The following is a 27,383-nucleotide window of genomic DNA, read 5'->3' as shown; positions in this document are numbered from 1 at the left end:
AAACCATTGTTGGTTAAGGGCTTGTAAGCAAGCATTTCACTGTGAGGTCTACACCCGCTCTTTGTATCATGTTGCAATGATAAAACTTGTGGGGGGAGGGGGGACATGTGTCCCCCGTCTCCAGTGAAAGTTGCTTTCCAGTGAAAATGATATTTTGGTTCCAACCCCTGGTCTTGTTGCACTACATGCAATAAGGACATGAACAGATGGTCCTTATGGTATAGCTGACCCTGCCGGAGTTTACCAAATCTCTGGACACATCTTTTTAGTAATCATAGTTTTGTGATATCCCCCATACTGGCCATGACTGGCCATAATCTGCCTTGTTACAGGCCCTAATCTCTTTTGTAAAGACCATACAAAGATCATCCCCCTGCCTGGGCCAGTTACTTGAATAGTGAATTATTATGATAATCTATTCCAAAACATTCTAGCAACTACATCCAGGTTGTTTATATTCGTTTGTACTCTGAATGCTGTTTTCGCATTCACCGTGATAAAGTAAATGAATAGTGATTAAATAGCAAATCGGACCATACATTTATGTGTTCTGGTGACAAATGTTATTTTCTCTTTAATGTCTGCCCAGGTAGCCTAGATCTACAGATGAAAACACAATCCCCTTTGTCATCAATAACTTAATGCAAACTATAATTATTTTGTTACCTGTGTATCCAGCATCATCATCACCTTCTCGGATTCATATCCCTTTCTTGTTCTTTTTCTGTCGTGAGGCACTCCTACAACACAGCTCTCCACATTTTGAGCGAAACAACCAAAAACTTGAACTTGCACTTGAATTGTGTCGAATTTCCAGTGACTCTGGTGGTGCTCCTGGCTTGTACCGTGCAATATCCTCGGAGTACAACAGCGGTGTCCAGGTATGTGTCATCAATTCCTCCTCTGTTAATGTCACTCACAAAAAATCTGACTATAAGCATCAAAAAAGCGTATCGCACTTGACAGTAAGACTATTGTCTGCGTTTGAAAAACGTGTTCAGCAATGGGGGGAGGGAAAAAACAAATCAAGTGGGCCACATATGGTTTCCATTCGGGGTAATACATTTTGAATCCAGGAATTAGTGGAGGGTGGACAAATAACATTGAGAATAAAGACCATCATTCACTTGAGCATGTGTGCCATGGGATGTTCCTTTGGATTGAAACATTAGTCTCAATTATATCGAGGTTGCTCCCTTTAAATGTCAAATTCCAATGTCGATATTCATTTCATTTGACACTTGGAATGGGTACGCCCCCAACAGACACTAATTCAACGTTTGCCTTGAAATAAATATGTAAAAGGGGGGTTGTTACATTATGAAGTAGGCCTAGTCTATGAAAAAATCCCATAGGCCTACAAATCGGCGATATTTATGTACAATTCAGTTTATATTCTCCCGCAGCCACTCCACATTATAACGTGATGCTGAAGGCACTGGGGGATGACAGGGTCATCACGATTGCTGGGTCATCTTTTCCTATTGTATTTTTCCCGACAAGATGGAATCAAATGTAATGATGTTTTATTGAATATGATCCAGCCATTATCATATAGGCCTAGTTATTGTAATCATACAATTAATAGGCCCAACATGTATGTTCACAGCTGGCTGCTCCTCCTGTTTCTATATTTATGCCTATCCCAGTGTCCCCTTCCTCAAAATCTTCTCCAGACACAAAATGGATGGTCTCTCCAATGTCTTGCTTTTTCATATTCTTCTCTGAGCAGCCCCTCCTTCGATGTGTGGAATCCGTGTCACATCTCTTTCATATGCCTCTGATCTGTTGGTCTTTAAGCGGAGAAGAAAATACAAATCCCATAAATAGCATGACGCTGAGCATGACGCGAATCCTGTCTCAGCCGACACATTAAAATGCGCAACGAGAAGGGGGGAAATGTCAAAATAAACGACACAAATAACTGATATCCTCAATGCACTATGGTAGAAAATGAAATTGGAAGGGTTCGGTACCCACGAGCTGTTATTGACGGGATGCCAATGGTTTAAGCTTTAGCCTACATCAATTTCGCAGCCTACCCTGAACCTGAACCTACAGCGCGCACCGCCGCGAGCGGATGGTCATTTCTGACCCCGAAGCCATATAATCCATTCATTCTCAAAGATGTGTTGTTCCTTGGTGTATTCCCGGTCGGGGCAGAAACCATAGTCAGTGGCTCTCACCAGCGGGTTACGGAGGAGATGAAGAACAGAGGGATTACTGCCAGACCACACGACGCGCTCTGGTTGAATTCTGCGTGCGCAGCCAGCCAGGGCAGAGTTAAACTCAATCAGAAATCGCTACATTACAGACATGAATATAGTCTATATTGGGTACCTGGTTTAGTCTACTGTAGCTGTCACCAAAAACTCAAAGGCGGTATTAAAAACAAATGGGATCACATAGCCTGGTGATTATAAGGCCTTGATAGGCTAGACTGGGAATTGTATTGTCATCAAATGTAGCCTATTTAGTAAAATACCATACTGAGCCACACATTGAACCATAGTCAAAATAACTAATTAATTTGAGGGAAATTAGACATTTTGGTATTCCTCTCTCTAGAGCTGTTAGCTCGTGCATGAGACGGGTGGGCTCTGGCATGGGCACGCTGGGCAGTGTAGCAAAGGTCGAAAGACTAGCCTAAATTAACTTTCAGCTCACACGGCATTACTACCATTGACACGTCCTCAGAGGTTCTTTATTAAACTAGATCAGTGGCACCCGTCATTCAGGGCACCTGTTTTGAGCCCCGTATTTTTGACCTTGACTGTTTTGCATGTTATTTAGGCACTAATACCTGTCGCATATCAGTTTGCAAACAATGCAAAAAAATATATATAATTGAGTTAATAAAGCTGCATACAAACATGGCCTCTTTTTTGTTTTCTTGAGTAAGGCAGCTCCAAAATGCAGGTTGTTTCAGCCTAGCTCAGTGCTTCCTGTGGTGGTGGGGCAAGCCAGCAGAAAATACAGAGCGTTGCGCCGTGATTGGCTCAGTATTCTGTCACTCATGGGGACACTACCTCACCACCAAGTCTAAGGGTAGATGTTGAAAATTCTAGCACCATGGGTGCTGCCATAGAGTTACATTATAAGTGCCCATCCAAGAAGGCTGAAGGTCATTGGCCACAGATAAAATGGTGTCAAATCCTTTTTAATCCTTGTCATATGATGAGAAATAATGAAGAGAAATTATAGATAAAATATATTGGTGCTCATCGGCCATTGTACATAAACATTACACAACAAGTTGAAAATCGTAAATTCAACAATGAGTGGTGTGGAAGGAATCAGTGACAGTGGCTGTGCTGTCCCAAATCTGGGATTAAACGAGCTCCGACTGGGAAAAAACATTTTGAATGGTCATCCAACTCGGAATTGTAAATCCAGCCTCATTATAGAGTTACAACCTGAAGATCAATGATGTCATCATGATTCGACCTTTCTTTTTCCCCGATTCACCAGTTGTTTTGAAAGCACCATAAATTCAGAGAATGCCAGACTTGGATGACAAAATTTGCCCACGAAGGACTGCTGCGCCACCTTCCTGTTCAAGTGAGCACAGCACAACAAGGTGAGTCCAAAAATGTATTGTATTCTGCTGAATAAATTATGTAATATGCCAGGAAATATGTATACAGTAGATAAGAAAGTAATAGTAAGTGTATGTTGTGTAGTAAGATGTTAGTAGCCCATGTGCCTCACCCTAATAATTTGTTCTATTTACCCCTCTTAATTTCACCTACTGTTCTGACTTGGTGGTGCACATATAGCCTATAACCTGTTTTAGAGAAATATAATCATCAAATATTGTAAGAGCTTTCATTATCTGATTATATGCCCCCTTTATTTATCCTACGGTTCTGACTTGGTGTACAGGGAGAACACTGTAAGAACGGCCCATGTTCTGAATTTTGTCACTGTACATTTCAAAAGTGCGAAACAAAAAGTTATATTGACTACGTCCGTCGTAGCTCGCTCATTAATGTCTTAATCAAAATTACGGATTGCCTCATCCACTTGTCCTCCCCTTATGCCATAGTTGGTACATTTCAATTGTCATTAGAAACCATATTTGTTTAAGCAAGTTAGCCATATCAGCTATGTTTTTTTTAAAGGCAGTAAATGAGGCTGAATTAACTATTTTGCTGCCAGACAAGGCTCCGCTGATAGCCAGGTGTAGCATTGGTAAGATGTTGTAAGATGCAGTTCCCGTGACACCTGCTCTGGCAGATGCTTGGGCAGAGGTCACACGATTTCTCGTAACACACTACGACTTCTGCTTGCCCAAGTCAAAACATAAGATCGCCAATTTTACAAAAATATCAAAGTCAACATGGGCCTACTCCTGAGGTGCGCTCAGTTCACTTGAACGTTTGCTACATTGTGGAACAGTTTGTAGTCCACTGAACAACACGTTTCCCCAAAACGTTCTTGTACGTCCTTGAACACACTTTTAGGTACGTTGGTGGGTATGGCGAAGTGTGGCTTGAAGCAGCAAGTGACATATTTAATGGGCAGTGGCCATGCTGACATTGTTCCACAACCCAGCCCCTCCCCGTTTTTCAACTGGTCATTCGTCGTTTCCGTTCAAATGAACCTACCAGGGCATAAAAATGTACTGAACGCAGCCCAGGAGCAGCACTTATGGTGCTCTCAAGATAATTGGGAACTCTGAAAAAAACTATTCAATCATGATGTCAGTGATTTTAGGAAAGTCGAATCTCTAGAAAGATACCAGAGTTTCAAACTTGGAATTCCGAGTTGGATGACGGTTCAAAACGATTTGTCCCAGTCTGAACTCATTTTCTTCCGAGCTCCCAGTTGTCTTGAATGCACTAAAGTCAGATGTCAGAGATTTCTGAGTTCCCAGTTGTTTTGAACGCAGCATTAGGCGCTACAAGGATGATGTGAAGGACGGACAGTGGCGGAAAAAGTACCCAAGTTTCACACTTGAATGAAAGTAAAGATACCTTAAAAGAAAATGACTCAAGTAAAAGTCACCTAGTCACCTATTACTTGAGTAAAGGTCTAAAAGTATTTGGTTTTAAATGTACTTACATATCAAAAGTAAAAGTATAACTCATTTAAAATGTCTTATATTACGCACGATTTTCTTGTTTTTTAAATTTACGGATAGCTAGGGGCACAGTTCAACACAGACATAATTTACAAACGAAGCATTTGTGTTTAGTGAGTCTACCAGATCAGAGGCAGTAGGGATGATCAGGGATGCTCTCTTGATAAGTGCGTGAATTAGACAATTTTTCCTGTCCTGCTAAGCATTCAAAATGTAACGAGTACTTTTATGGGTGTCAGGGAAAATGTAAGAAGTAAAAAGTACATTATTTTCYTTAGGAATGTAGTGGGGTAAAAGAAAAAGTTGTCAAAAATATAAATAGTAAAGATACCCCAAAAAACGACTTAAGTAGTACTTGAAAGTATTTTTACACCACTGGTTAAAGATGATGACAACCATGACGATAATCTATCATCGCCTACAGAGGAACAATAATCATGACACCAAGACGTCCTATTGCGCTTTCAAAACAACTGGGAGCTCGGAATTCACAATTTGTAAATCTCCGACGTCCGAGCGTTCAAGAACAACTGGGAAATCGGAATTTAAAAAAACAAGCTCCGACTATGAAAAATAGTTATGAACTGTCATCCAACTCGGAATTCCAACTCGGGAATTGAGGCCTCTTTCTAGAGCTCAGACTTTCCGACCTGAAGATCATTGACATTTCCCAGTTGTTTTAAACACGGCATAAAGTAACAGATTATCCATTATATTGACCAGATACTAGCGGCTTCAAAAATGGAAGTCACTGGCAGCCTGGACGAGACAAGATCAGGTGGGACCATTCTAGCCAATGAGAGGGCTAGTTATCACAGCCACAAAGTCAACATTGGCTATACAGTAAAACAATTCACGAAAACAAAAATGTTATGTGTTTTAAAATTAGGGTCAATGTTGGGTTTTAAATCAAATTGTAATAAGATAAACTGTATAAATAGGCAGGGTTTATGAATTTGTGGCTTTATGACTTTTTTTCTCAAAGTTACAGGGATGTCACATCATACCTATATTAGTACACTCCTAACAACCTAATCATTGCGAAACTTACATTTGATTAAATAAGCCACACGTAGAAAATATGCCATTACATGATAACCAAATTCGACTCTAATTGACCTCAATACAAACACCTGCTGGAGTTATGATTTGATAGAATGTTGCACTTCCCTCGCAATAGCTCAAGTCGAGACAGATAGAAAGGGAGGCAGACAGGCGGAATAGAGAGATGCATGTGATTGAAAGATATTTTCTGTTTTTATTTGTTGTCTTTAGGCCTATGCATTTTACATAGTTGACAATAGAAGTTATATGCCCACTGATGTGTTCTATGCTCATATTTCTCTAGCTGCCAATGGATCACAGTGGATTAATTTGTCCATATGGCAGAGGCTAGTGCTCTCGCCAAAGTTGAATTTTAACTTTTAGGATTTTTATATAATTTTACTTCAGATTTTATGATTAACCACGTGACAATGATTTTGAGAAACATAAACGTTATTATTGAAATTAAACTTTTCCACGAAAATGCGCATATAAAAACAATAACTGGCACGCAGATGGTAGAAATGGTAGGATAAATTGTAAGTTTCCTTAAATTCACGAGCTGCCTATGGTCTTTACGCTATTATTACAGCCATTCAAAATATTGCAAACTGGGCTAGCACATGCACACAGGAGGTCCCGTGAAAAAACGTGCCCCTCTATGGAAATCAAAACAACTGGGATCTTGGACATCTCATACTTCTGACTAGAGTGCGTTCAAAACAACTGGGAACTCGGAAAAAAACTAAAAAAGCTCCAACTGGGAAAAATCGATTTGAAAGGTCATCAACTCCGAATTCCAACTCGGTAACTCAGGCCTCTTCCTAGAGGTCCAACTTCCCGACCTGAAAATGACTGATGTCATGATTTGACCTGAGACTTTTCCCAAGTTCCCAGTCATTTTAAATCCAGCAATAGGCCCTATGGGATCATCAGATCATATATATTACTCTTTCACCCTGAGGCTTTGTGATTATTGAGGTCGGGAGTGTTGGAAAAAAAATTCTAATGCTGAGGAACTATCATTCGCAGTGGATGTTAAAAAAACAGACTTAGTAAAACAATTTATTGACTTGTGTGAGACAAATAAAAAAACTGAGTGGTGTACGTGGTGAGTTAAGACAATCAAGAAATCAGACATTGACAAATGGACACACCATACCTTCGCTACACCCCCCCTCTCCTTCTCGATGCAACATTTTAAATTCTACTCAAGACACATTATATTTTTGTTCAGTGTGTGTGAAGACAAACTCAACATGTAAAGTGTTGGTCCCATGTTTCATGAGCTGAATCAAAAAAATCCCAGAAATGTTCCATACGGATAAAAAGCTGATTTCTCTCAAATTTTGTGCACAAATCGTTTTACATACCTGTTAGTGCCAATATAATCCATCCATCTGACAGGTGTAGCATATCAAGAAGCTGATTAAACAGCATGATCATTTCACAGATGCACCTTGTGCTGGGGACAATAAAAGGCCCCTCTAAAATGTGCAGTTTTGTCACACAACACAATGCCACAGATGTCTCAAGTTGAGTGAAAGTGCAATTGGCATGCTGACTGCAGGAATGTCCACCAGAGCTGTTGCCAGAGAATGAAATGTTAATTTCTCTACCATAAGCCGCCTCCAGCTTCGTTTTAGAGAATTTGACAGTACGTCCGACCAGCCTCAAAACAGCAGACCACGTGCATGGCGTCATGTGGGCGAGCGGTTTGCTGATGTCAAAGTCGTGAACAGAGTGCCCCATAGTGGCGGTGAGGTTTGGTATTTTATTAGGATCCCCATTAGCTGTTGCAAAAGCAGCAGCTACTTTTCCGACTTCAACTGTATGTATGTATGTATGTATGTATGTATGTATGTACGTATGTATGTCACAGTGAAAATGTCAGGTACACCTCACAAATATTTTTTTTAACCGTAAATTAAATATTTATTGTGCATTTGCAAACATTGTAAAAACATGTATAGAATTTCCACACCCATACAAAAATGTATAATCATGCAAGAAATTTTTGGGAGAAATGTCTTAGACACACAAGCATACACACACACACACACACACACACACACACACACACACACACACACACACACACACGAAAAAGAACAAACACTTGTTATCAGGGGTGGAAGCTTCTGATCCCTGCTTGAAAAAGCTACTTCAGTTTACGACATCCCTTCATCCAATGATGTCCAAGGCTCATATTTATAACATGGCAGCAATAAAAATAATTATTAGAAAGAGACAGAGTAAAGCTTGGTGTTAAGTAACCAGAGACGCTGGTGTTTTCCACCACACAAATACAAAACAAGTTAGACAATCAAGAAGAAAATGTATTTATATGCTAGACATTCATTCCGACTCACTTTCTCACTCATCCCACCCGCCTCATAAAAGAAAAGGGAAAAAAAGAAGACTAAAATCATTCTCTTGCACGTTTTGTTCAGGCACATGTGAGATGAGCAACAACAACAAAAAAGAAGCAACAAAAAAGTACTGCTACAAGTTTACAAGAGCCTGCATGCGTTTTTGAATTGAGTGAATTGAAATTCATGGTTTCGTCCTTTCAGCTCTGTGAACACAGACGAGGTAGGAGATAAGGACATAAAATTAATAATGCTGAACCTAACATAATGACTGTTGACTTGCTTTTCCCTTCAATAAATTCCTCTACAACAATTTGAGGGTCTTAAACCACTTCCTTTGTTCAGTTGCTTCCTTTATCTCATTTCTTTCATGTACGCTGATCTGAGAACTTCTCAGAAGAAACAATACTGTGGAAACCTATCCGGTCTGTTCACCGATCAGCATAAGGAAAGAAGACATTACATGGCAAGGAAGGGATTCAACTCAGCCAATCCCCCCAGTTCGCCAGAGAAAATGCAGCTGGGATTAAGTCTCCCTTAGCTAAGAGCACTTCAAGCACAAATGATCAATCTAAACATGACGTCCCTCTCTTCGCCAGTCTCTCCAATTTCACTAGCTATTAAACGGAAGGGATGGGAGGAAGGCGTTCGTTTAAGAAACATTAGTACAGAAACATTGGTTGTGCCAGGCAAGTAGACACATGCCACAATGCCATGCTGCTATCCACCATGGTCACCAACTAACCACAATGCACTCTGATAAATCTTGTTGTTGGGTGAGAGGAGTGGCCATTTTGTCTGCATCACCCAGTCAGTCAACCAATCAGAATGATCATGACTGTAAACAAAAATAAAAGGTTGCTACGGTTTTTCACTGGACACCCTTTTGACTGGTAGCGCTTCTCTTCTGTAAAGGATTTTAAAGTTAGCAGGAGAGCAGCTGAACTTTCTGACTGGTCAGTTGTCTGAAAATGGGCCATAATGTCATGATGCCCATTACCAAGAACCAGATGGACAAAGTTCCCATGGCTTTTTAAAAATAATTTTTATTGTGAAAGCAAATTACTCCCAAAAACCAAAACCAACTTTGAAAATGGTTGAACTACTAGTGTTCTGCTTTTCCTAACCCACTTGTCTGCTATTCTTATACTTTGTATCGACTATGCATACTCCCCCTCTCTAGCCCTGTTATTCCACAATTATAGGAGCTTTTTGCCACATATAGGCTATACTGGCTCCCATCAAATGGTTGGCAGAGATGAGAGACCAGAAGCCGCGAGCTGCCTTCTGAAACAGTCTCCATATTGTTGTAAAACAGATTTTGTTTGAAGTCCAGAAAGGCGAGAGCCAAGGGAATGATGAAAGAATGGTGAAAAAAAAGGAAAACAAATAAATCACAATTGAGCAAGATAAGAATGAGAAAAAGATGGAGAACGATAAATCATTAATCGTTGACAACAGACGTTTGTGAATTACAGGAAGATGAGACTATCCTTCTTTGTCATTGGTGAATCTCCAAGGGGGAATGTATCACTGTTTATATACACAACACATTCAGAAAGTATGCACAGCCCTTTACTTTTTCAACCTTGTTTTGCTTGACAGCCTGAATTTAAAACAGATTAAATTTAGATTTTGTGTCACTGATCTACACAAAATGAAAAGCTGAAATGTCTTGAGTCAATAAGTATTCAACCCCTTTGTTACAGCAAGCCTAAATAAGTCAGGAGTAAATGTGTGCTTAACAAATCACATAATAAGTAGCATGGACTCACGGTGTGCAATTATAGTGGTTAACATCATTTTTTGAGTGACAACCTAATTTCTGTACCCCGCATACAATTAATTAAAGAGTTAGATGCACTATTGTAAAGTGGTTGTTCCACTGGATATCATAAGGTGAATGCACCAATTTGTAAGTCGCTCTGGATAAGAGCGTCTGCTAAATGACTTAAATGTAAATGTAATTGTAAGGCCCCTCAAACCGAGTAGTTCATTTCAAGCACACACTCAACCACAAAGACCGGGGAGGTTTTTCAGTGCCTCGCAAAAATGGGCTCCAATTGACATAAAAAATCTAAATAAATAACCAGATGCTGAATTTCCCTTTAAGCATGGTGAAGTTATTAAGCTTTGGATGGTGTATCAATACACCCAGTCAATACAAAGATACAGGCGTCCTTCCTAGCTCAGTTGCCGGAGAGGAAGGAAACCGCTCAGGGATTTCACCATGAGGCCAATGGGGATTTTAAAACAGTTACAGAATGTAATGGGTGTGATAGGAGAAAACAGAGGATGGATCAAGAACATTGTAGTTACTCCACAATACTAACCAAAATGACAGAGTGAAAATAAGGAAGCCTGTACAGAATAAAAATATCCCAAAACATGTATCTTGTTTGCAACAAGGCACTTAAGTAATGCTGCAATAAATATGGTAAAGAAATTAACTTTTTGTTCTGAATACAAAGAGTAATGTTTGGGGAAAAACCCAACACAACACTGAAAGCCACTCTCAGCAAAGGGGAAGCCAACTCCATATTAATAACCATGATTTTGGAATGAGATGTTCGACGACCAGGTGTCCACATACTTTTGGTCATGTAGTGTAGTATCCCTTAGTACCTCACTTTAGTACAATAATGCTACATTGAATTATAGTTAGTCACAGACTGTTAATTTGTACCAATTCCTGCCTAGGGGATTTGTCAGTTGGAGGATACCATCTTGCCAATGAAATAGTGTTAGAATGTATAGTGCCATCGGAAAGTATTCAGATCCCTTGACTTTTTCCACATCTTGTGACGTTACAGCCTTATTCTAAAAATGGATTAAATAAAAATAAATCCTCAGCAATCTACACACAATACCCCATCATGACAAAGTCTAAAACAGGTTTAGAATTTTTTGCAAATTTATTACAAATAAAAAAACAAATACATTATTTACTTAATAATTCAGCCACTTTGCTATGAGACTTGAAATCGTGTTTCTATTGATCATCCTTGAGATGTTTCTACAACTTGATTGGAGTCCACCTGTGGTAAATTCAATTGATTGGATATGATTTGAAAAGGCACACACCTGTGGTCCCACAGTTGACAGTGAATGTCAGAGCAAAAGCCAAGCCATGAGGTCGAAGGAATTGTCCACAGAGCTCTGAGACAGGATTGTGTCGAGGCACTGATCTAGGGAAGGGTACCAAAAAAATGTCTGCACTATTGAAGGTCCCCAAGAACACAGTGACTTCCATCATTCTTAAAACGGAAGAAGTTTGACCACCAAGACTCTTCCTAGAGCTGTCCGCCCGGCCAAACTGAGCAATCGGGGGAGAAGGGACTTGGACAGGGAGATAACCAAGAACCCGATGGTCACTCTGACAGAGCTCTAGAGTTCCTCTCTGGAGATGGGATAACCTTCCAGGACAACCATCTCTGCAGCACTCCACCAATCAGGCCTTTATGGTAGAGCTTTGTGGGCTATACTCGGCCTTGTCTCAGAATGGTAAGTTGGTGGTTGAAGATATCCCTCTAGTGGTGTGGGGGCTGTGCTTTGGCAAAGTGGGTGGGGTTATATCCTGCCTGTTTGGCCCTGTCCGGGGGTATCATCAGATGGGGCCACAGTATCTCCTGACCCCTCCTGTCTCAGCCTCCAGTATTTATGCTGCAGTAGTTTGTGTGTCGGGGGGCTAGGGTCAGTCTGTTATATCTGGAGTACTTCTCCTGTCTTATCCGGTGTCCTGTGTGAATTTAAGTATGTTCTCTCTAATTCTCTCTCTCTTTCGCTCTCTCGGAGGACCTGAGCCCTCAGACCATGCCTCAGGACTACCTGGCATGATGACTCCTTGCTGTCCCCAGTACACCTGGCCGTGCTGCTGCTCCAGTTTTAACTGTTCTCCCTGCGGCTATGGAACCCTGACCTGTTCACCGGAGGTGCTACCTGTCCCAGACCTGCTGTTTTCAACTCTCTAGAGACAGCAGGAGCGGTAGAGATACTCTCAATGATCGGCTATGAAAAGCCAACTGACATTTACTCCTGAGGTTCTGACTTGTTGCACCCTCGACAACTACTGTGAATATTATTATTTGACCATGCTGGTCATTTATGAACATTTGAACATCTTGGCCATGTTCTGTTATAATCTCCACCCGGCACAGCCAGAAGAGGACTGGCCACCCCTCATAGCCTGGTTCCTCTCTAGGTTTCTTCCTAGGTTTTGGCCTTTCTAGGGAGTTTTTCCTAGCCACCGTGCTTCTACACCTGCATTACTTGCTGTTTGGGGTTTTACGCTGGGTTTCTGTACAGCAATTTGAGATATCAGCTGATGTAAGAAGGGCTATATAAATACATTTTATTTTATTTGATAGAGCGGCCAGAGGGAAGCCACTTAGTAAAAGGCACAACAGCCTGCTTGGAGTTTACCAAAAGGCACCTAAAGACTCTCAGAAACAAGATTCTCTGGTCTGATGAAACCAAGACTGAACTCTTTGGCCTGAATGCCAAGCGTCACATCTGGAGGAAACCTGGCATCATCCCTACGGTGAAGCATGGTAGTGGCAGCATCATGCGGTGGGGATGTTTTTCAGCAGCAGGGACTGACTAGTCAGGATCGAGGCAAAGATGAACGGTGCAAAGTACAGAGAGATCCTTGATGAAAACCTGCTCCAGAGCGCTCAGCACCTCAGACTGGGCTGAACGTTCACCTTCCATCAGGACAATGACCCTAATCACACAGCCAAGACGAGGCAGGAGTGGCTTAGGGACAAGTCTCTGAATGTCCTTGAGTAGCCCAGCCAGAGGCCGGACTTGAACCCGATCTAACATCTCTGGAGAGACCTGAAAATAGCTATGCAGCAACGCTCCCCATCCAACCTGACAGAGCCTGAGAGGATCTGCAGAGAAGAATGTGAGAAACTCCCCAAATACATGTGTGCCAAGCTTGTAGCATCATACCCAAGAAGACAAGGCTGTAATCACTGCCAAAGGTGCTTCAACAAAGTACTGAGAAAAGGATCTGAATAGTTATGTAAATGTGATTAAATACATGTATTTTGCAAACATTTCTAAAAACCTGTTTTTGCTTTGTCATTATGGGGTATTGTGTGTAGATTGAGGGAAAAAAACATTTAATCAATTTTAGAATAAGGCTGGAATGTAACAAAATGTGGAAAAAGTTAAGGGGTCTGAATACTTTCCGAATGTACTGTAGACCGAAATGGATGGCGATACTAGGGAGTGCCAATAAAACTGAAACGCAAACAGTAAAAAGGTAACTGTTTCGTGAGCTGTATCATTGTCACAATAATGATTAAATTGTCATTACAAAGCAAGCCATTCTCTGTGTACTTAACGAAGTATCACATTATTATGTAGGTCCTACAGTTTGAAAAGGTACATTTCAATGGTGCATTAACTTTGTGGTAACTGTTAGCGTTTTGAGATTAAAAAAAACAGTAACACATTAAATGTTAGTGATTTTCAGTTGTCAACTCTGTTATCTGTCAATTCCATTACCTGAATACAGAAATGTTATCATAGCATTTTAATGTCATTAATTATACATATTTAATTATTATTATCAAATAATTTGTTCTCTCTAATTATCCAACAGTATGCAGAGCAAAATGTGTTATTCCTCACTTAACATGTCATTAATGTTCCATTTATTATGCTTTACATGTGAACCACTTTTTTAATGCGACCAGAAATGACTAAAAATATATTAAGAAATTACTCAAAATATATTAAAAACTTGAATGCCCAATTTAATCTGACTGTTTTGTTTGCAAAGTAATGCCCTTACAATAAAATAGACCATCATCATCATCATATCAATTTCCCCCTAAGGCTAGATTTAAGACAATGAAAGGGTTAATTTAGCGTTTCCTTCCTGCCTGTTGCTTCATTAGCTTTTGGGCTAACGTATAAGCATGCACTTTGGGTTAGTGAGTAAGGTACAGGTTTCACACCCCATTCATTTGATACCAACATTTTCAAACATACATTAATATTGGAAATTCAAGGGAGAGGACACAACTGGCTGGCGTTAAACTGGCCAGACTGAGTTTAACTGAAAACAAACAGAGAGGACCTTCACGTTTCAATTGCCCATTACCAAAGGCATACGATCCTAGTAACAATCTATACTTATTTTTTGTTGTGGTTAGACTTTACACGGTAGTATTATATTTCGTCTTTCGTACGAGCGACACAATAAAAAAGAACCATGTTCACATGTAAAAAATAAACAAACTGAAAAAAAAAAAACCTTAGTTTTAAAATAACCTAGGAGTGTTATAATAGCACTGACAAACTTTATAATGACGCTGTTGTATGGGTAACTGGTTTCTCTGCTTCATATATGTAGATTGTCATTTTTTTCAAGTGTTCAGTGCAAAAATAAATAGCTTGAGCCCACACACCCTCTCTGAGAGAGTGGAAATACTGTCGGGCTGTGAGAGTGAGACAAGAAGTCTAAGTATCGAGTTTGGTTGCTTTGACCAACCGTGCACCACCCCGGCACCAGGTGGCTTCCTCTCCCTCCCAGGGTGCAATGGGGCCTTGTTGTCACCTAGGGTTACCAGTTTCAATGGTGCATCCCCCAAATCCAGGAGAGGGAGATAGGGGGAGGGGTGGCTATGAGCCACCCTGAAGCTCCTTGGCCTTGGCCAGGATGGTGTGGACATCTGAGATGGGGTAGTCCTGAAGAAGAACATGGACAATCAGTCAAATGTCAAATAAAACCTCCTTAGTTGCCCAAGCATGACCTATATTGGCCCCACTATTTGGATAGACCCTTTTAGATGATCTTACCTGCAGCAGTCTCATGTTGACCGTGAAGTCTCCTGCCAGCAACTGATCTCGAATCAGTCTGAAACCACACAGGACAAGCATGCCAATCAGGACAGAAATAACAAACATAACACATTATACGGTAAGATCAAATTCCTATCCAAATCCATCCAAATTCAAGTCAATTCAGGAATTGCATTGCATTCCTTTAAAAAAAATCAACAGACTTGGGGAATTGGGTATGGGGTCAATCTGGGGTTATGGACGCGGGTTTGTCCAGGGGGTAGTGGTTCATTGCTGGGCAGGACAGAAGGGGGAACTCACACGAGCATGGCGCAGCAGACCAGGATGAGGAAGTCGAAGCGGTCCTGGTCGGAGAAGAGCGTGTCCCAGATGCGGATGACGTCGGGCAGGAGGAATTCCTGGGACAGCAGCAGGGTCAGCCAGCGGAAGGTGAAGTACTGCGGCTTGATGTTCTGCTCCTGCTGTTAGAGAGAAGGGCGGGAGGGAGGGAAAGAGGTTGAACAATTTAACTAACCCCCATCATTACTACAAACAAAACATTAGCCCACTAAATTAAGTCATTTAACTAAATCCAACACACTTTTTGTAATTACATGAAAATAAATAAATGTATGCACCTGTCACCTTTTGCAAAATCTACCCCTCTCCCCTGTCCATACGAACTTGTATCCTTTCAGAGCCATGAAGGGGAGTCAACAAGGGCCTAGGGAAAGGGCCTAAGGATGGTTTTGGGACTGGGCCCAGGAGGCCTTTGCTCACCAGTTTCATATAGAGGTCCATGTCCTTCTCTTTGAGCATGGAGTAGACACTCTCCATCTTGTAGGTGATGCCGCACTGCGAGTCGTCCAGGCTCTTGATGAACATGTCCCGGTTCTCTGACATCAGGTTGGTGAAGCAGAAGAAGGTGTCTGCCTCGGCGTGCTCTGATTGGTTGGACAGGCAAATCAATCAGTCGATCAATCATGCCCTACCTAGTGTCAATTGTGTCTGTCTGTTAAACGACTGCCAGTCAATCAAATATATTATAGACAGTAACCATGTTTCCAACAACAGTTTTTATGCAACTAAAGTCATACCATATCAAAACAAATCAAGACAGCTGTGATGGAAATAGGAAGTGTCGGTACAATTTAAAAAATGTCAGGCCTCCTGAGTGGCGTAGTGGTCTAAGGCACTGCATCGCAGTGCTAGCTGTGCCACTAGAGATCCTGGTTCGAGTCCAGGCTCTGTCACAGCCGGGCCGCGACCAGGACACCCATGGGGCGGTGCACAATTGGCCCAGTGTCGTCCGGGAAAGGGAGGGTTTGGCAGGCAGGGATGTTTTTGTTCCATCATGCACTAGCGACTCCTGTGGCGGGCCGGGCTCAATGCACACTGACACGGTCGCCAGGTGTACGGTGTTTCTTACGACACATTGGTGCGGCTGGCTTCCGGGTTAAGCGGGCGGGCGTTGTGTCAAGAAGCAGTGCGGCTTGGCTGGGTTTCGGAGGAAGCACGGCTCTCAACCTTCGCCTCTCCCGAGTCCGTATGGGAGTTGTAGCGATGGGACAAGACTGTAACTACCAATTGGATACCACGAAATTGGGGAGAAAAAGGGGGTCAAAATTTGTTCGTTCGACATTGTGGGATCTTTTTGTGACTGTAAAATTAATTATGCAACAAATTGGGGTGAAAACAATTTCTTGCGCAATTGTTGATAGAATAACTATCGTGTCGAGGTAGATTTGCAGTCACGCGATGCTACGTTGTGTGGTGGTCCGACTACGACTTGAAAAAGCATGCCGTTTATTAGGCTACAGATGAAATAAGTTATGATGAACTTCATAGGATGGCGAAAGTACACAGTGATGAGCTTGATGCTCATTTCCAATAAATATCCTGGGTCTTAATTTGTATGTTAGTGACATGATGATCGGTGATTAGCATCCAATTAACAAATAAGAATGATCTTGATCTTATCCATCTCATTATACAACCTAACCTGTCCACTTTGTCAGTGAACTGTTGTCTAGAGAGAAGACTCGGCAAGTTTGCCATTTATTTGCCAACAGTTTGTGATAAAACCATAGATAGAGTGGAAAATGCAATGGAAACACTGAACTTACTTTAATTTTTATTCGTTGCATGAGAACTTTAGAGCAAAAGTGGTTTTTATGTGCATTACGTCATCACGCATAGCCTTTTTAATAATATTTGCATGAAAATCTGTCGCAAATTGGACTGAAATCTAGCTAGTAAAATACTTCTTTAGAGGTGGCACAATAAATATCTGTAGATATAACATATGAAATGTTGGCCATCCCTCATTTGTCCTGTAGGTGGCAGTGCTGACTCAGCTTGATCCATTCCATCACAGAACATTAGCATTCGGATGCAGAAACCAGTGGAATGGGGCTAAAATAGGAAAGTAGCAGCAGGCAGCAGCAGATTGGGCTGATGTTTGCATTTAATACAATAGGAATTTATTTGTCCATCTGCACTAGACGAAAATGTGCCTTCTGCTCTGCTCCCAAAATACACACGCACACACACATCCCTCCTGCACCCACCTTTCCACTCGTTGTTGGGGTCGGTGGCAAAGGTGTAGTAGATAGGGCCCACCACCTCGTTCATGCCCTGCACGTAGGCGATGCCCGGGTTGAGCTTGGCGTAGATGAACAGGATTCGCTCCACCACCTCCCAGTGTGCCTCGCAGCCGCTGGGCAGCACCTCGTACTCGTTGGACGGGTACAGGTTAAGGGCCTTGCCCGGGGAGCTCACCTGGAGATGGGGAGGGGAAAACAGAGGAAAGAATTAGGACCGGATGAGAAACAAGTCCTAGTTCTGAAAGGATTGGATTAGGTATACACAATATGGCCAACTTTCTACCACGCTTATCAGAGGGTAACCAAACGTAGCAGGAGTAAAATAAATGCCTGAAACTAGATCCCCTACATACTGGTCTTGACGAGAAAAAAAAACTGTTGGGGAAGGTTCTCTTCTGCACTGTTCAACCAATCCAGTAAATGTAGGAGTTAAGAGGGAGTGTTGCTTTCGTCCAAAAGCGGATGTCACGTCACAGGCTCTTTCCCTGAAAACCGGAATATCCGGTTGTTGGGTACTCAGCAGAGGCTAATCAGAGGGCAACGTGGATCTACTACCATTATTGCTTAGGGTGACAAAACAGATTTAAGCCACTCGTGAGAGTTCTTTAAACAGTTGAAGCATTACAGCTCTCGGCCATAGAAGACCATTGGAGGGGCATCCAGTCAATTGTTATGGGATGGAAATGGACACAAACTGAAAACACCCATAAGTAAAATAAAGGTTATCGACCCATCATCGTCAAGCCAATACACTCACCTGGACCTTGCAGTACACACGCACCACTGCGTGCACATCATGACTGCATTGCTTAAAGCAGGAGAAGGGGGATTGAACATAACACAGGGTGGTAGAATCAGCCCATCTGAATAGTGTTTCCCCTAGCATTACCGAAACAAGGTCACCCTGCTGCCTCCGGAAGTGGAGGCATTAACATTGACAGACCAATATGTCTGTTCATACACATAAGAAACAAAAACACACACGACTCTCCCCCTCTCACTCACATTGGTGACCCCGCTGCGGTTGCGGTCCACAGTTTGGGCCTTGAGGGTAGTCTGTTCCACACGGCGCCTGAGTGTCTCGTAGTCGTTCTGGGGATCCAGGATCAGCTGGCAGGGGTAGTCTGTGGGCCGCTGGAAGAACGCCATGTCGGGGTACAAGCGCCTGCCGTCATGAAATACACTAGTTAGTGTATTCCTATGTGGAACATAAGGCTTCCACGAGAGAGCCACTGCTTCCAATCTTCTGCCTTTTTGGAGATGGTATTACATGACTGGGTACTGGAATACATTAAGACTTTAAATCACCAGTCAAGTTGCTCGCCCCTGCTCTGAAGGATGAGTGACTTAAATTACAAGGAGATGCACGTCAGTCAGCCAAAGAAGTACCTAGCTTGTTGCCCAGGCAGTCAGACCTACCGGACATCTTTATCAATCTGTAGCAGCACCTCGTTATCTCTGAAGTAGTTGTTCCACTTGCTGTCTGGGTTGGGGTTGAGAGGCTGCGAGAGCGAGAAAGATAGAAAGAGGGCATGAAAATGAATGTATGGGAGACTGATCTGCGAAATCTGTGAAAAATCATATATACACATTAGCTCAGACAGTCCAGCAGTGTGTATCAGAGTAAGAAATGTTCATTTTTGAGGGCAAAAAAAATGAGGGAGAGGGGAAACTCACGTGGTCCTCCATAGTCACGTCCTCTCTGGAGAGGCCCAGGTTGGCCTTAGCGATGCCTGGCTGGATGATCATCTCCTTTAGGAACTGGGAATACACCTCCCTGTGGGCCACAAATAAATACAATCATCTCTATGCCTGTGGGTAACCGCAAGAGACAGGGACCATCGGAGGTCTGAAACACCTAGTAGTCTCCTTTAAGGAGTTCAATTTGACTTGATTTTGACTTGGGGGGAAAAGTCCTCAAAGATACAGCCATGATATCATGGAGATACCAACATATTTCATGTACTGACCCAATTCTCTCTGGTTTACATGAATTGACTAGGGGCTAGGCATTGTTTCTTGACAGGGCCAGTACAGGCAATTCAGGCAGGATCAACCAAAAACACTTGAAGTATTTGAAGTATTTGAATAATGTGAGGAGAGAGCCAATAGAAGCAGCAGACAAGCATGACTCATCATCACCATCACTGTTTCCCGGGCCGAGCAGACCTGATATAGCTGTCCGGTGCTGGGTGTTGTGTTTTAGTGTGAGATTTTAATAGGTCAGGTTATGACTCAGCTGTTTGTCTAGAAACACTTGGTAAAATCTGAAGGATTCAAAAGTAAACTCCAGTGGGACAGGAGGGATATACTTGACTAAGAACCGGTTAGTTACCGAGGTATAATTCAGGCATAGATGGAAGGACACACTCAGTGACTAAGACTTGAGCAGTAGATGTTTTCATGCACTTTATACACAGAGTACAAAACATGTCCATTAATCTCCTCCTGTTAATAAAGAATTGATGTCCACCAGCACTGTTGGAGACATGTTTACCTCTGCTTTTTGAGGAAGGAGTCCCATATCATCTGGTCCAAAGGCAGGTAATTGAGCAGGACCTGGAAACATTGAAGCAAGTTATCAGAAATTTGAATCGCAACCATTCATTAGAACAGGCTTAAACTAGCACTAAAACTAAGGCTAATGCTACATACTGTAGATCACGTGTCAAACAAAAGGCCTGCAGGCTGAATCCGGCCCGTGACACGTTTCCATCCAGCCCGCGCAATTATTTGGGTTGTCAATTCATTTTCGCCCGCCTCCATACCACCCCCGATGCACTGCATTGCAAACGTGCTGCACGCCAAAAGGCAGTGCATTGCCACAGACACACTCCTCCTCCCAGATCCACACACAAGCCAGTGCGCTGCATCATATCATCACTCATAACACTGACCAAAAAAAGTTCTAAAATAAAGCATTCACACGTGGGGTACACCTTACTACTAAACACACACGTGTGTAAATTAGTCAACAGTTGAGTCAACTAGTTTAGGAAATTACAGCCTGATGCACTCGCATCTGTGAATTCAATGTCAATTGAGCTACTTTTGTGTGTCCCGTTTACAGCGGGCAGCGGAGGGAAAGTGTACATAAATTGTACAGACACATGCCACAGTCCTAGGCTACTAAAATGTTGCAGTCTGGCTTCGGTTTTTAAAGCTTGACAATGACTTTCCAGAAAACTAAACTTGCAACACAACACCATGCAAGGAGAAACATGTAGGCCTATTACAGCCACATTTGAACAGTAGCCTAGACTCAATTACAAGAAGTCAATGTGCGGGGGTAAAGGTTAGTTAAGGTAATTTGTACATGTCGGTAGGGGTGAAGTGACTATGCATAGATAATAAACAGCGAGTAGCAGCAGTGTAATAAAAAAAAGGGGGGGGGGAGGGTGTAGTCTGGGTGGCCATCTGATTAATTGTTCAGCAGCCGTATGGCTTGGGGGTTGAAGCTGTTAAGGAGCCTTTTGGTCCTAGACTTGGCGCGCCGGTACTGCTTGCCGTGCGGAAGCAGAGAGAACAGTCTATGACTTGGTTGACTGGAGCCCTTGACAATTTTATGAGCCTTTCACTGACACCGCCTGGTATAGAGTCCCTGGATGGCAGGAAGCTTGGCCCCAGTGATGTACTGGGCCGTAGACACAACCCTCTGTACCACCTTCCGGTCAGATGCTGATCAGTTGCCATACCAGGCGGTAATACAACCGGTCAGGATGCTTTCGATGGAGCAGGATGCTTTCGATAGAACTTTAAGGATCTGGGGACCATTGCCAAATATTTTCAGTCTCCTGAGGGGGAAAAGGTGTTGTCGTGCCCTCTTCACAACTGTCTTGGTGTGTTTGGACCATGATAGTTTGTTGGTGACGTGGAATCCAAAGAACTTGAAACTCTCGACCCATTCCACTTGAGTCCTGTCGATGTTAATGGCGGCCTGTACGGCCCTCCTTTTCTTATAGTCCACAATCAGCTCTTTGACTTGCTCACAATGAGAGAGCGGTTGTTGTCCTGGCACCACACTGCCAGGTCTCAGACCTCCTCCCTGTAGGCTGTCTCATCGTTGTCGGTGATCTGGCCTATGACTGCTGTGTCGTCAGCAAACTTAATGATTCGAATTTGGCCACGCAGTCGTGGGTGAACAGGGAGTACAGGTGGGGACTAAGCACGCACCCGAGGGGCCCCAGTGTTGAGGATCAGCGTGGCAGATGTGTTATTGCCTACCCTTACCACCTGGGGGCGGCCCGTTGGCAAGTCCAGGATCCAGTTGCAGAGGGAGGTGTTTAGTCCCAGGGTCCTTAGCATAGTGATGAGCTTTTTGGGCACTATGGTGTTGAACGCTGAGCTGTAGTCAACGAACAGCATTCTCACATAGGTGTTCCTTTTGTCCAGGTGGGAAAGGGCTTTGTGGAGTGCATTTGAGACATCTGTGGATCTGTTGGGGTGGTATGCGAATTGGAGTGGGTCTAGGGTTTCTGGCATGATGGTGTTGATATGGGCCATGACAAGCCTTTCAAACCAATTCATGGCTACCGAGGTGAGTGCTACGGGGCGGTAATCATTTAAGCAGGTTACAGTCGCTATTTTGGGCACCTGGGACTATGGTGGTCTGTTTGAAACGTAGGTATTACAGACCCAGCCAGGGAGAGGTTGAAAATGTCAGTGAAGACACTTGCCAGTTGGTCCGCGCATGCTTTGAGTACACGTCCTGGTAATCCGTCTGGCCCCGCGAGCTTTGTGAATGTTGACCTGTTTAAAGGTCTTGCTCACATTGGCTACGGAGAGCGTGATCACACAGTCGTCCGGAACAGCTGATGCTCTCATGCATGCTTCAGTGTTGCTTGCCTCAAAGCGAGCATGAAAGACATTTAGCTCGTCTGATGGGCTGTCACTGGGCAGCTCGCAGCTGGGTTTCCCTTTGTAGTCCGTAATAGTTTAAGCCCTGCCACGTCCGACGACTGTCAGAGCCGCTGTAGCAGGATTCAATCTTAGTCCTGTATTGACGCTTTGCCTGTTTGATGGTTTGTTTGAGGGCATAGCCGGATTTCTTATAAGCGCCCGGATTAGTGTCCCGCTCCTAAAGCAGAAGCTCTACCCTTTAGCTATGGATGTTGCCTGTAATCCATGGCTTCTGGTTGGGAAATGTACGTACGGTCACTGTGAGGACGACATTGTCGATGCACTTATTGATGAAGCTGGCGACTGAGGTGGTATACTCCTTAATGCCATTGGATGAATCCCGGAACATATTCCAGTCTGTTCTAACAAAACAGTCCTGTAGCGTAGCATCTGCGTTAATCGGCATGGCTGATTAATTAGAGCCGATTTCAAGTTTTCATAACAAATCGGTAAATCTGCATTTTTGGATGCCGATTACATTGCAATCCATGCGTGGCAGGCTGACCATCTGTTACAGGAGTGCAGTAAGGAGCCAAGGTAAGTTGCTAGCTAGCATTAAACTTATCTTATCATAAACAATCAATCTTAACATAATCACAAGTTACCTACACATGGTTGATGATATTACTATTTTAACTAGCTTGTCCTGCGTTGCATATAATGAATGCGGTGCCTGTTAATTTATCATCGAATCAGCCTACTTAGCCAAACGAGTGATGATTTAACAAAAGTGCATTCGTGAAAAAAAGCATGTTTCTACAACTTGGAGTCCTGTGGTAAATCCAATTGATTGGACATGACTTGGAAAGGCACACACCTGTCTATATAAAGCCCCACAGTTTACAGTGCATGTCAGAGTAAAAACCAAGCCATGAGGTCGAAGGAATTGTCCGTAGAGCTCCTAGACAGGATTGTATCGAGGCACAGATCTGGGGAAGGGTACCAACATTTTTCTGCAGCATTGAAGGTCCCCAAAAGACAGTGGCCTCCATCATTCTTAAATGGAAGAAGTTTGGAATCACCAAGACTCTTCCTAGAGCTGGCCGCCCGGGGAGAATGGCCTTGGTCAGGGAGGTGACCAAGTACCCAATGGTCACTCTGACAGAGATCCAAAGTTCCTCTGTGGAGATGGGAGAACCTTCCAAAAGGACAACCTTCTCCGCAGTACTCCACTAATCAGGCCTTTATGGTAGAGTGGCCAGACAAAAGCCACTCCTCAGTGAAAGGCACATGACAGCCTGCTTGGAGTTTGCCAAAAGGCACCTAAAGGACTCTCAGACCATGAGAAACAAGATTCTTTGGTCTGATGAAACCAAGATTGAACTTTTTGGGCTGAATGCCAAGCGTCACGTCGAAGAAACCTGGCGCCATCCCTACGGTGAAGCATGGTGGTGGCAGGATCCTGCTGTGGGGATGTTTTTCAGCGGCAGGGACTGCAGAGTACAGAGAGAGATCCTTGATGAAAACTTGCTCCAGAGCGCTCAGGATCTCAGATTGGGGCGAAGGTTCACCTTCCAACAGGACAACGACCCTAAGCACACAGCCAAGACAACAAACAAGTGGCTTCGGGACAAGTGTCTGAATGTCTTTGAGTGGCCCAGCTAGAGCCAGGAGAAACTCCCCAAATTCAGGTGAGTCAAGCTTGTAGCATCTTACCCAACTAGACTCAAGGCTGTAATCACTTCCAAAGGTGCTTCAATAAAGTACAGAGTAAAGGGTCTGAATACTTATGCAAATTTGATATCAGATTTTTTTGCTTTGTCATTATGTGTGTAGATTGAAATAATTTTTCATCATCAATTTTAGAATAAGGCTGTAGCGTAACAAAATGTGAAAAAAAGTCAAGGGGTCTGAATACTTTCCGAATGCACTCTGTCTATTAAAGGGCTGGAGCAACTCACTTTCCAGCAAAGTGCACGGATGCCTCCTTCAAACGGGATACCTGGAGAGAGATAGGAAACATGAAAATGTGTTCATAAAATATGGAAAAATAAATGTCTTTTTTTATGGTGAAAGCAAAGTTCTTGCTTACCGCTAAAGCAAAGTTCCCGAAGCACCTTTAAGTCAAGCTTCTCTTCACTCAAGGCCACCTTGAAATCCTGGATCCTTCATTTGCACAAGAAAGGGAAAAATAACATCTCAGAGTAGGTTGTGTTGTAAGAGGCATATTGTTTGTTTGCATTCATCGTAGATCATAAAATAATGCCTCCCATCAAGAAAGAGGAAGGTAACATTCCTATAATGCCTCATTCAGATCATTACACATGCAGCAGACAGACATAAACAATATAGGACTGGGTGTTCTGAGTGGGTAGACTAATATGTTTACTGTGACAACCACAAATAAAGGAGGAAAGGATCCAAAAGAATGCAAAACACATTATTTTGTGTCACAATCTACAAAGGGCTGCACAGTTTCATTTGTTTACCTTGTGCATTGACTGCGGGGGGGGGGTCAAATCATGTGCCCAGAAAAGGAGGGGGTTGATCAAAATACCCTCCCCCTAACTTGGTACCTATAGCCATAGCAACATCGTCAAGTAGTTCAACTTCCACCCTAGACAACTGCTAAGTCTACGGTCTTTGACGTTCTGATTTTACCAACACAACCTGCTCCAACTCTTCTTATGGTACAACATAACATATTCAATGGAGAGACTTGGTCAAAGTGGCCCTTTATTGTTTTGTAACACTGCTAAATGACTCATTCAAAACGGAAGTACTGCCACTAGCCTATTCACTGAAACACCCTTCTTACAGCTGGACTGCATGGAGACAGTGACACCTATGTGCTCCCTATGATCAATGCGGGCTGTCCTGCTGTTCTGATCAGCTGACTCTCCAGCCAAATAACAGGACCCATTGATGTGGTGGTTAGGCTACATTACCACTACCAGGAAAAGCAGTATTGACTCTCCCAGAGGAACTCAAAATAGATCGGACGGACTGATTGTGAACGATTTAGCCAAAAAAACTCAGAGGCCTAGTCTATACAGCAGACCGTAGGTTATAGGCTACAGCAGGTCTTATAGAAAGAAGTGTGTGTAGAACTGACAGGATTGGCTATTCAGCGATTCAACGTCAGAGAGTTGTGTCCATTCTTCATACACCATATCTGTGATATTCAGATTTTGTTCTAACCTACTGAACAGAACCAAATAAAAAGTTATTTGATTTCAATCTAGTATGCCTTTCTCCTGTAATAGCAATTTCTCTTTCCTTAACTTCACCGGCAGCTACATCCTGTTTGTCATGGCTCTCTGGAAAACTGCAGATGATCAGCAAAGTTACTCGGCTTGGGGCTATTCAAAGGGAAAACAGTTCATCTGTTTTTTTCATCAAACACCAGTGCTCACGAGACACCAGCCCTGACCTCAGATCATTAACGAACACCAGGCAAAAGTGCTTTGCTGTCACAGTTAAACCATAACTTTGATTGCCCTTCATAACATTGGATCCAGTCTTTTCCTGGAACAAGAAAGTCCACAAGCATGAGTGAATAGTAGCCTAAACGCCAGGGAAGCTTTATAATGAGTAACCTTCAGCTTCTTGCAACTAAGCCTTGCAGCAAAATTTCAGCCATCAAAGAAAATAGGTTACTGTAGTAGGCATTTGAACCGTTTTATTTACAAAGAGTCTGCATTTTCTTGGCTACTGTTTGATACTGCCAAATAGCGGGAGTGTAAATATATTTAATACAAGTGAATTAGTGCGTCCTGCTTTGAACTGCCCTTGTCTCGCAAGAATTTAAAAGGATGTCCTGTTAGTATGTCCATTGCATAGGCCAAATGTTATGCAATAGGCTATATAGCAACATTGCATCTTGAGTAGACTCGTTTGTACTTCTCCCTGTATTTGGGGCTTATAATTAACATGAAGTCAAATACAACGCACAGGTTTGACTGTCTCGTTTAAAAGGGTCTCAAGTTTGTTTTGATCAGTGAAGAATGTGTGCATGATGTTAGCAACCTTGCTTAGTTGCATAATTGTATTTGAGGAATTAGGTAGCTAGCACCAGTTCTGCATTTTCTGTTATTCCTTCCTCGTGTTTGCCACTACATCGTTCATTAAAATCTCGAATTAAATGCTCCTTTAGGGGGTGGACTGCTTGAGCCTATGAATGAGCCAGCTAGCTAGAGCAGATAGCTAGGAGAAAAACAAATCCATTCAAGCGGATTGGAATTTAAAAACATTGTCTGCAGTGTAGTACAGTACAATGAAGCTAACATTTTCCTCGATGTTGCTAGCAGATGATTTCCCATTTCCTCGAGACAACGCAACGGGCAGAGCTAGCTAGTTAACGTTAGCCTACGGGGCTTTCAGAGTCCACCACGTCATAATCCACGATCAATTACAGTGAACGCATCACATGACATTTACGATTGACAAACATAGCTATATCACATTTAATCGAAGGTGTTGTTATGGCCTACTTTCCATTTATACATCAAATCTACATCTTACCTGATTCTGTAAGAGCTAGACATGTTGGATGAATCCAAAACCAAGACCTGTGTGCCACAAGAAAAATACTCCGATGGTGAAACATCCGCAACGACACTTGGGAAAGATTACTTTGCT

At 42.7% G+C, this 27,383-nt stretch overlaps 2 protein-coding genes across 2 annotated transcripts in view; both read right to left on the bottom strand.

Moving 5' to 3' along the window:
• Positions 1-2,244, bottom strand: part of LOC111963773 (ral guanine nucleotide dissociation stimulator) — a 104,342-nt gene extending 102,098 nt beyond the window's left edge. Inside the window, exon 1 of the mRNA XM_023987274.3 lies at positions 667-2,244. Coding sequence (XP_023843042.1) covers positions 667-687 — 21 coding nt within the window. The 5' untranslated portion in view covers positions 688-2,244. The remainder of the gene's footprint in view (positions 1-666) is intronic.
• A 7,284-nt stretch (positions 2,245-9,528) lies between these two features.
• LOC111963772 (TBC1 domain family member 13) lies at positions 9,529-27,383 on the bottom strand. Its single transcript, XM_023987268.3, has 12 exons — positions 27,267-27,383; positions 24,835-24,908; positions 24,704-24,744; positions 20,401-20,462; positions 19,581-19,680; positions 19,323-19,405; positions 18,909-19,068; positions 17,868-18,078; positions 16,078-16,241; positions 15,619-15,779; positions 15,316-15,373; positions 9,529-15,204 (listed from the first exon to the last, which is right to left on the bottom strand). The coding sequence occupies exons 1-12, from the start codon at positions 27,287-27,289 to the stop codon at positions 15,139-15,141; spliced, it is 1,203 nt and encodes a 400-aa protein (XP_023843036.1). The 5' UTR covers positions 27,290-27,383; the 3' UTR covers positions 9,529-15,138.

The sequence above is a fragment of the Salvelinus sp. IW2-2015 genome, linkage group LG5 (genome assembly GCF_002910315.2).
Source record: "Salvelinus sp. IW2-2015 linkage group LG5, ASM291031v2, whole genome shotgun sequence".
Taxonomy (NCBI): domain Eukaryota; kingdom Metazoa; phylum Chordata; class Actinopteri; order Salmoniformes; family Salmonidae; genus Salvelinus; species Salvelinus sp. IW2-2015.
The sequence above is the reverse complement of the archived record's forward strand: the minus strand, read 5'-3'. Positions and strand labels throughout refer to the sequence as shown.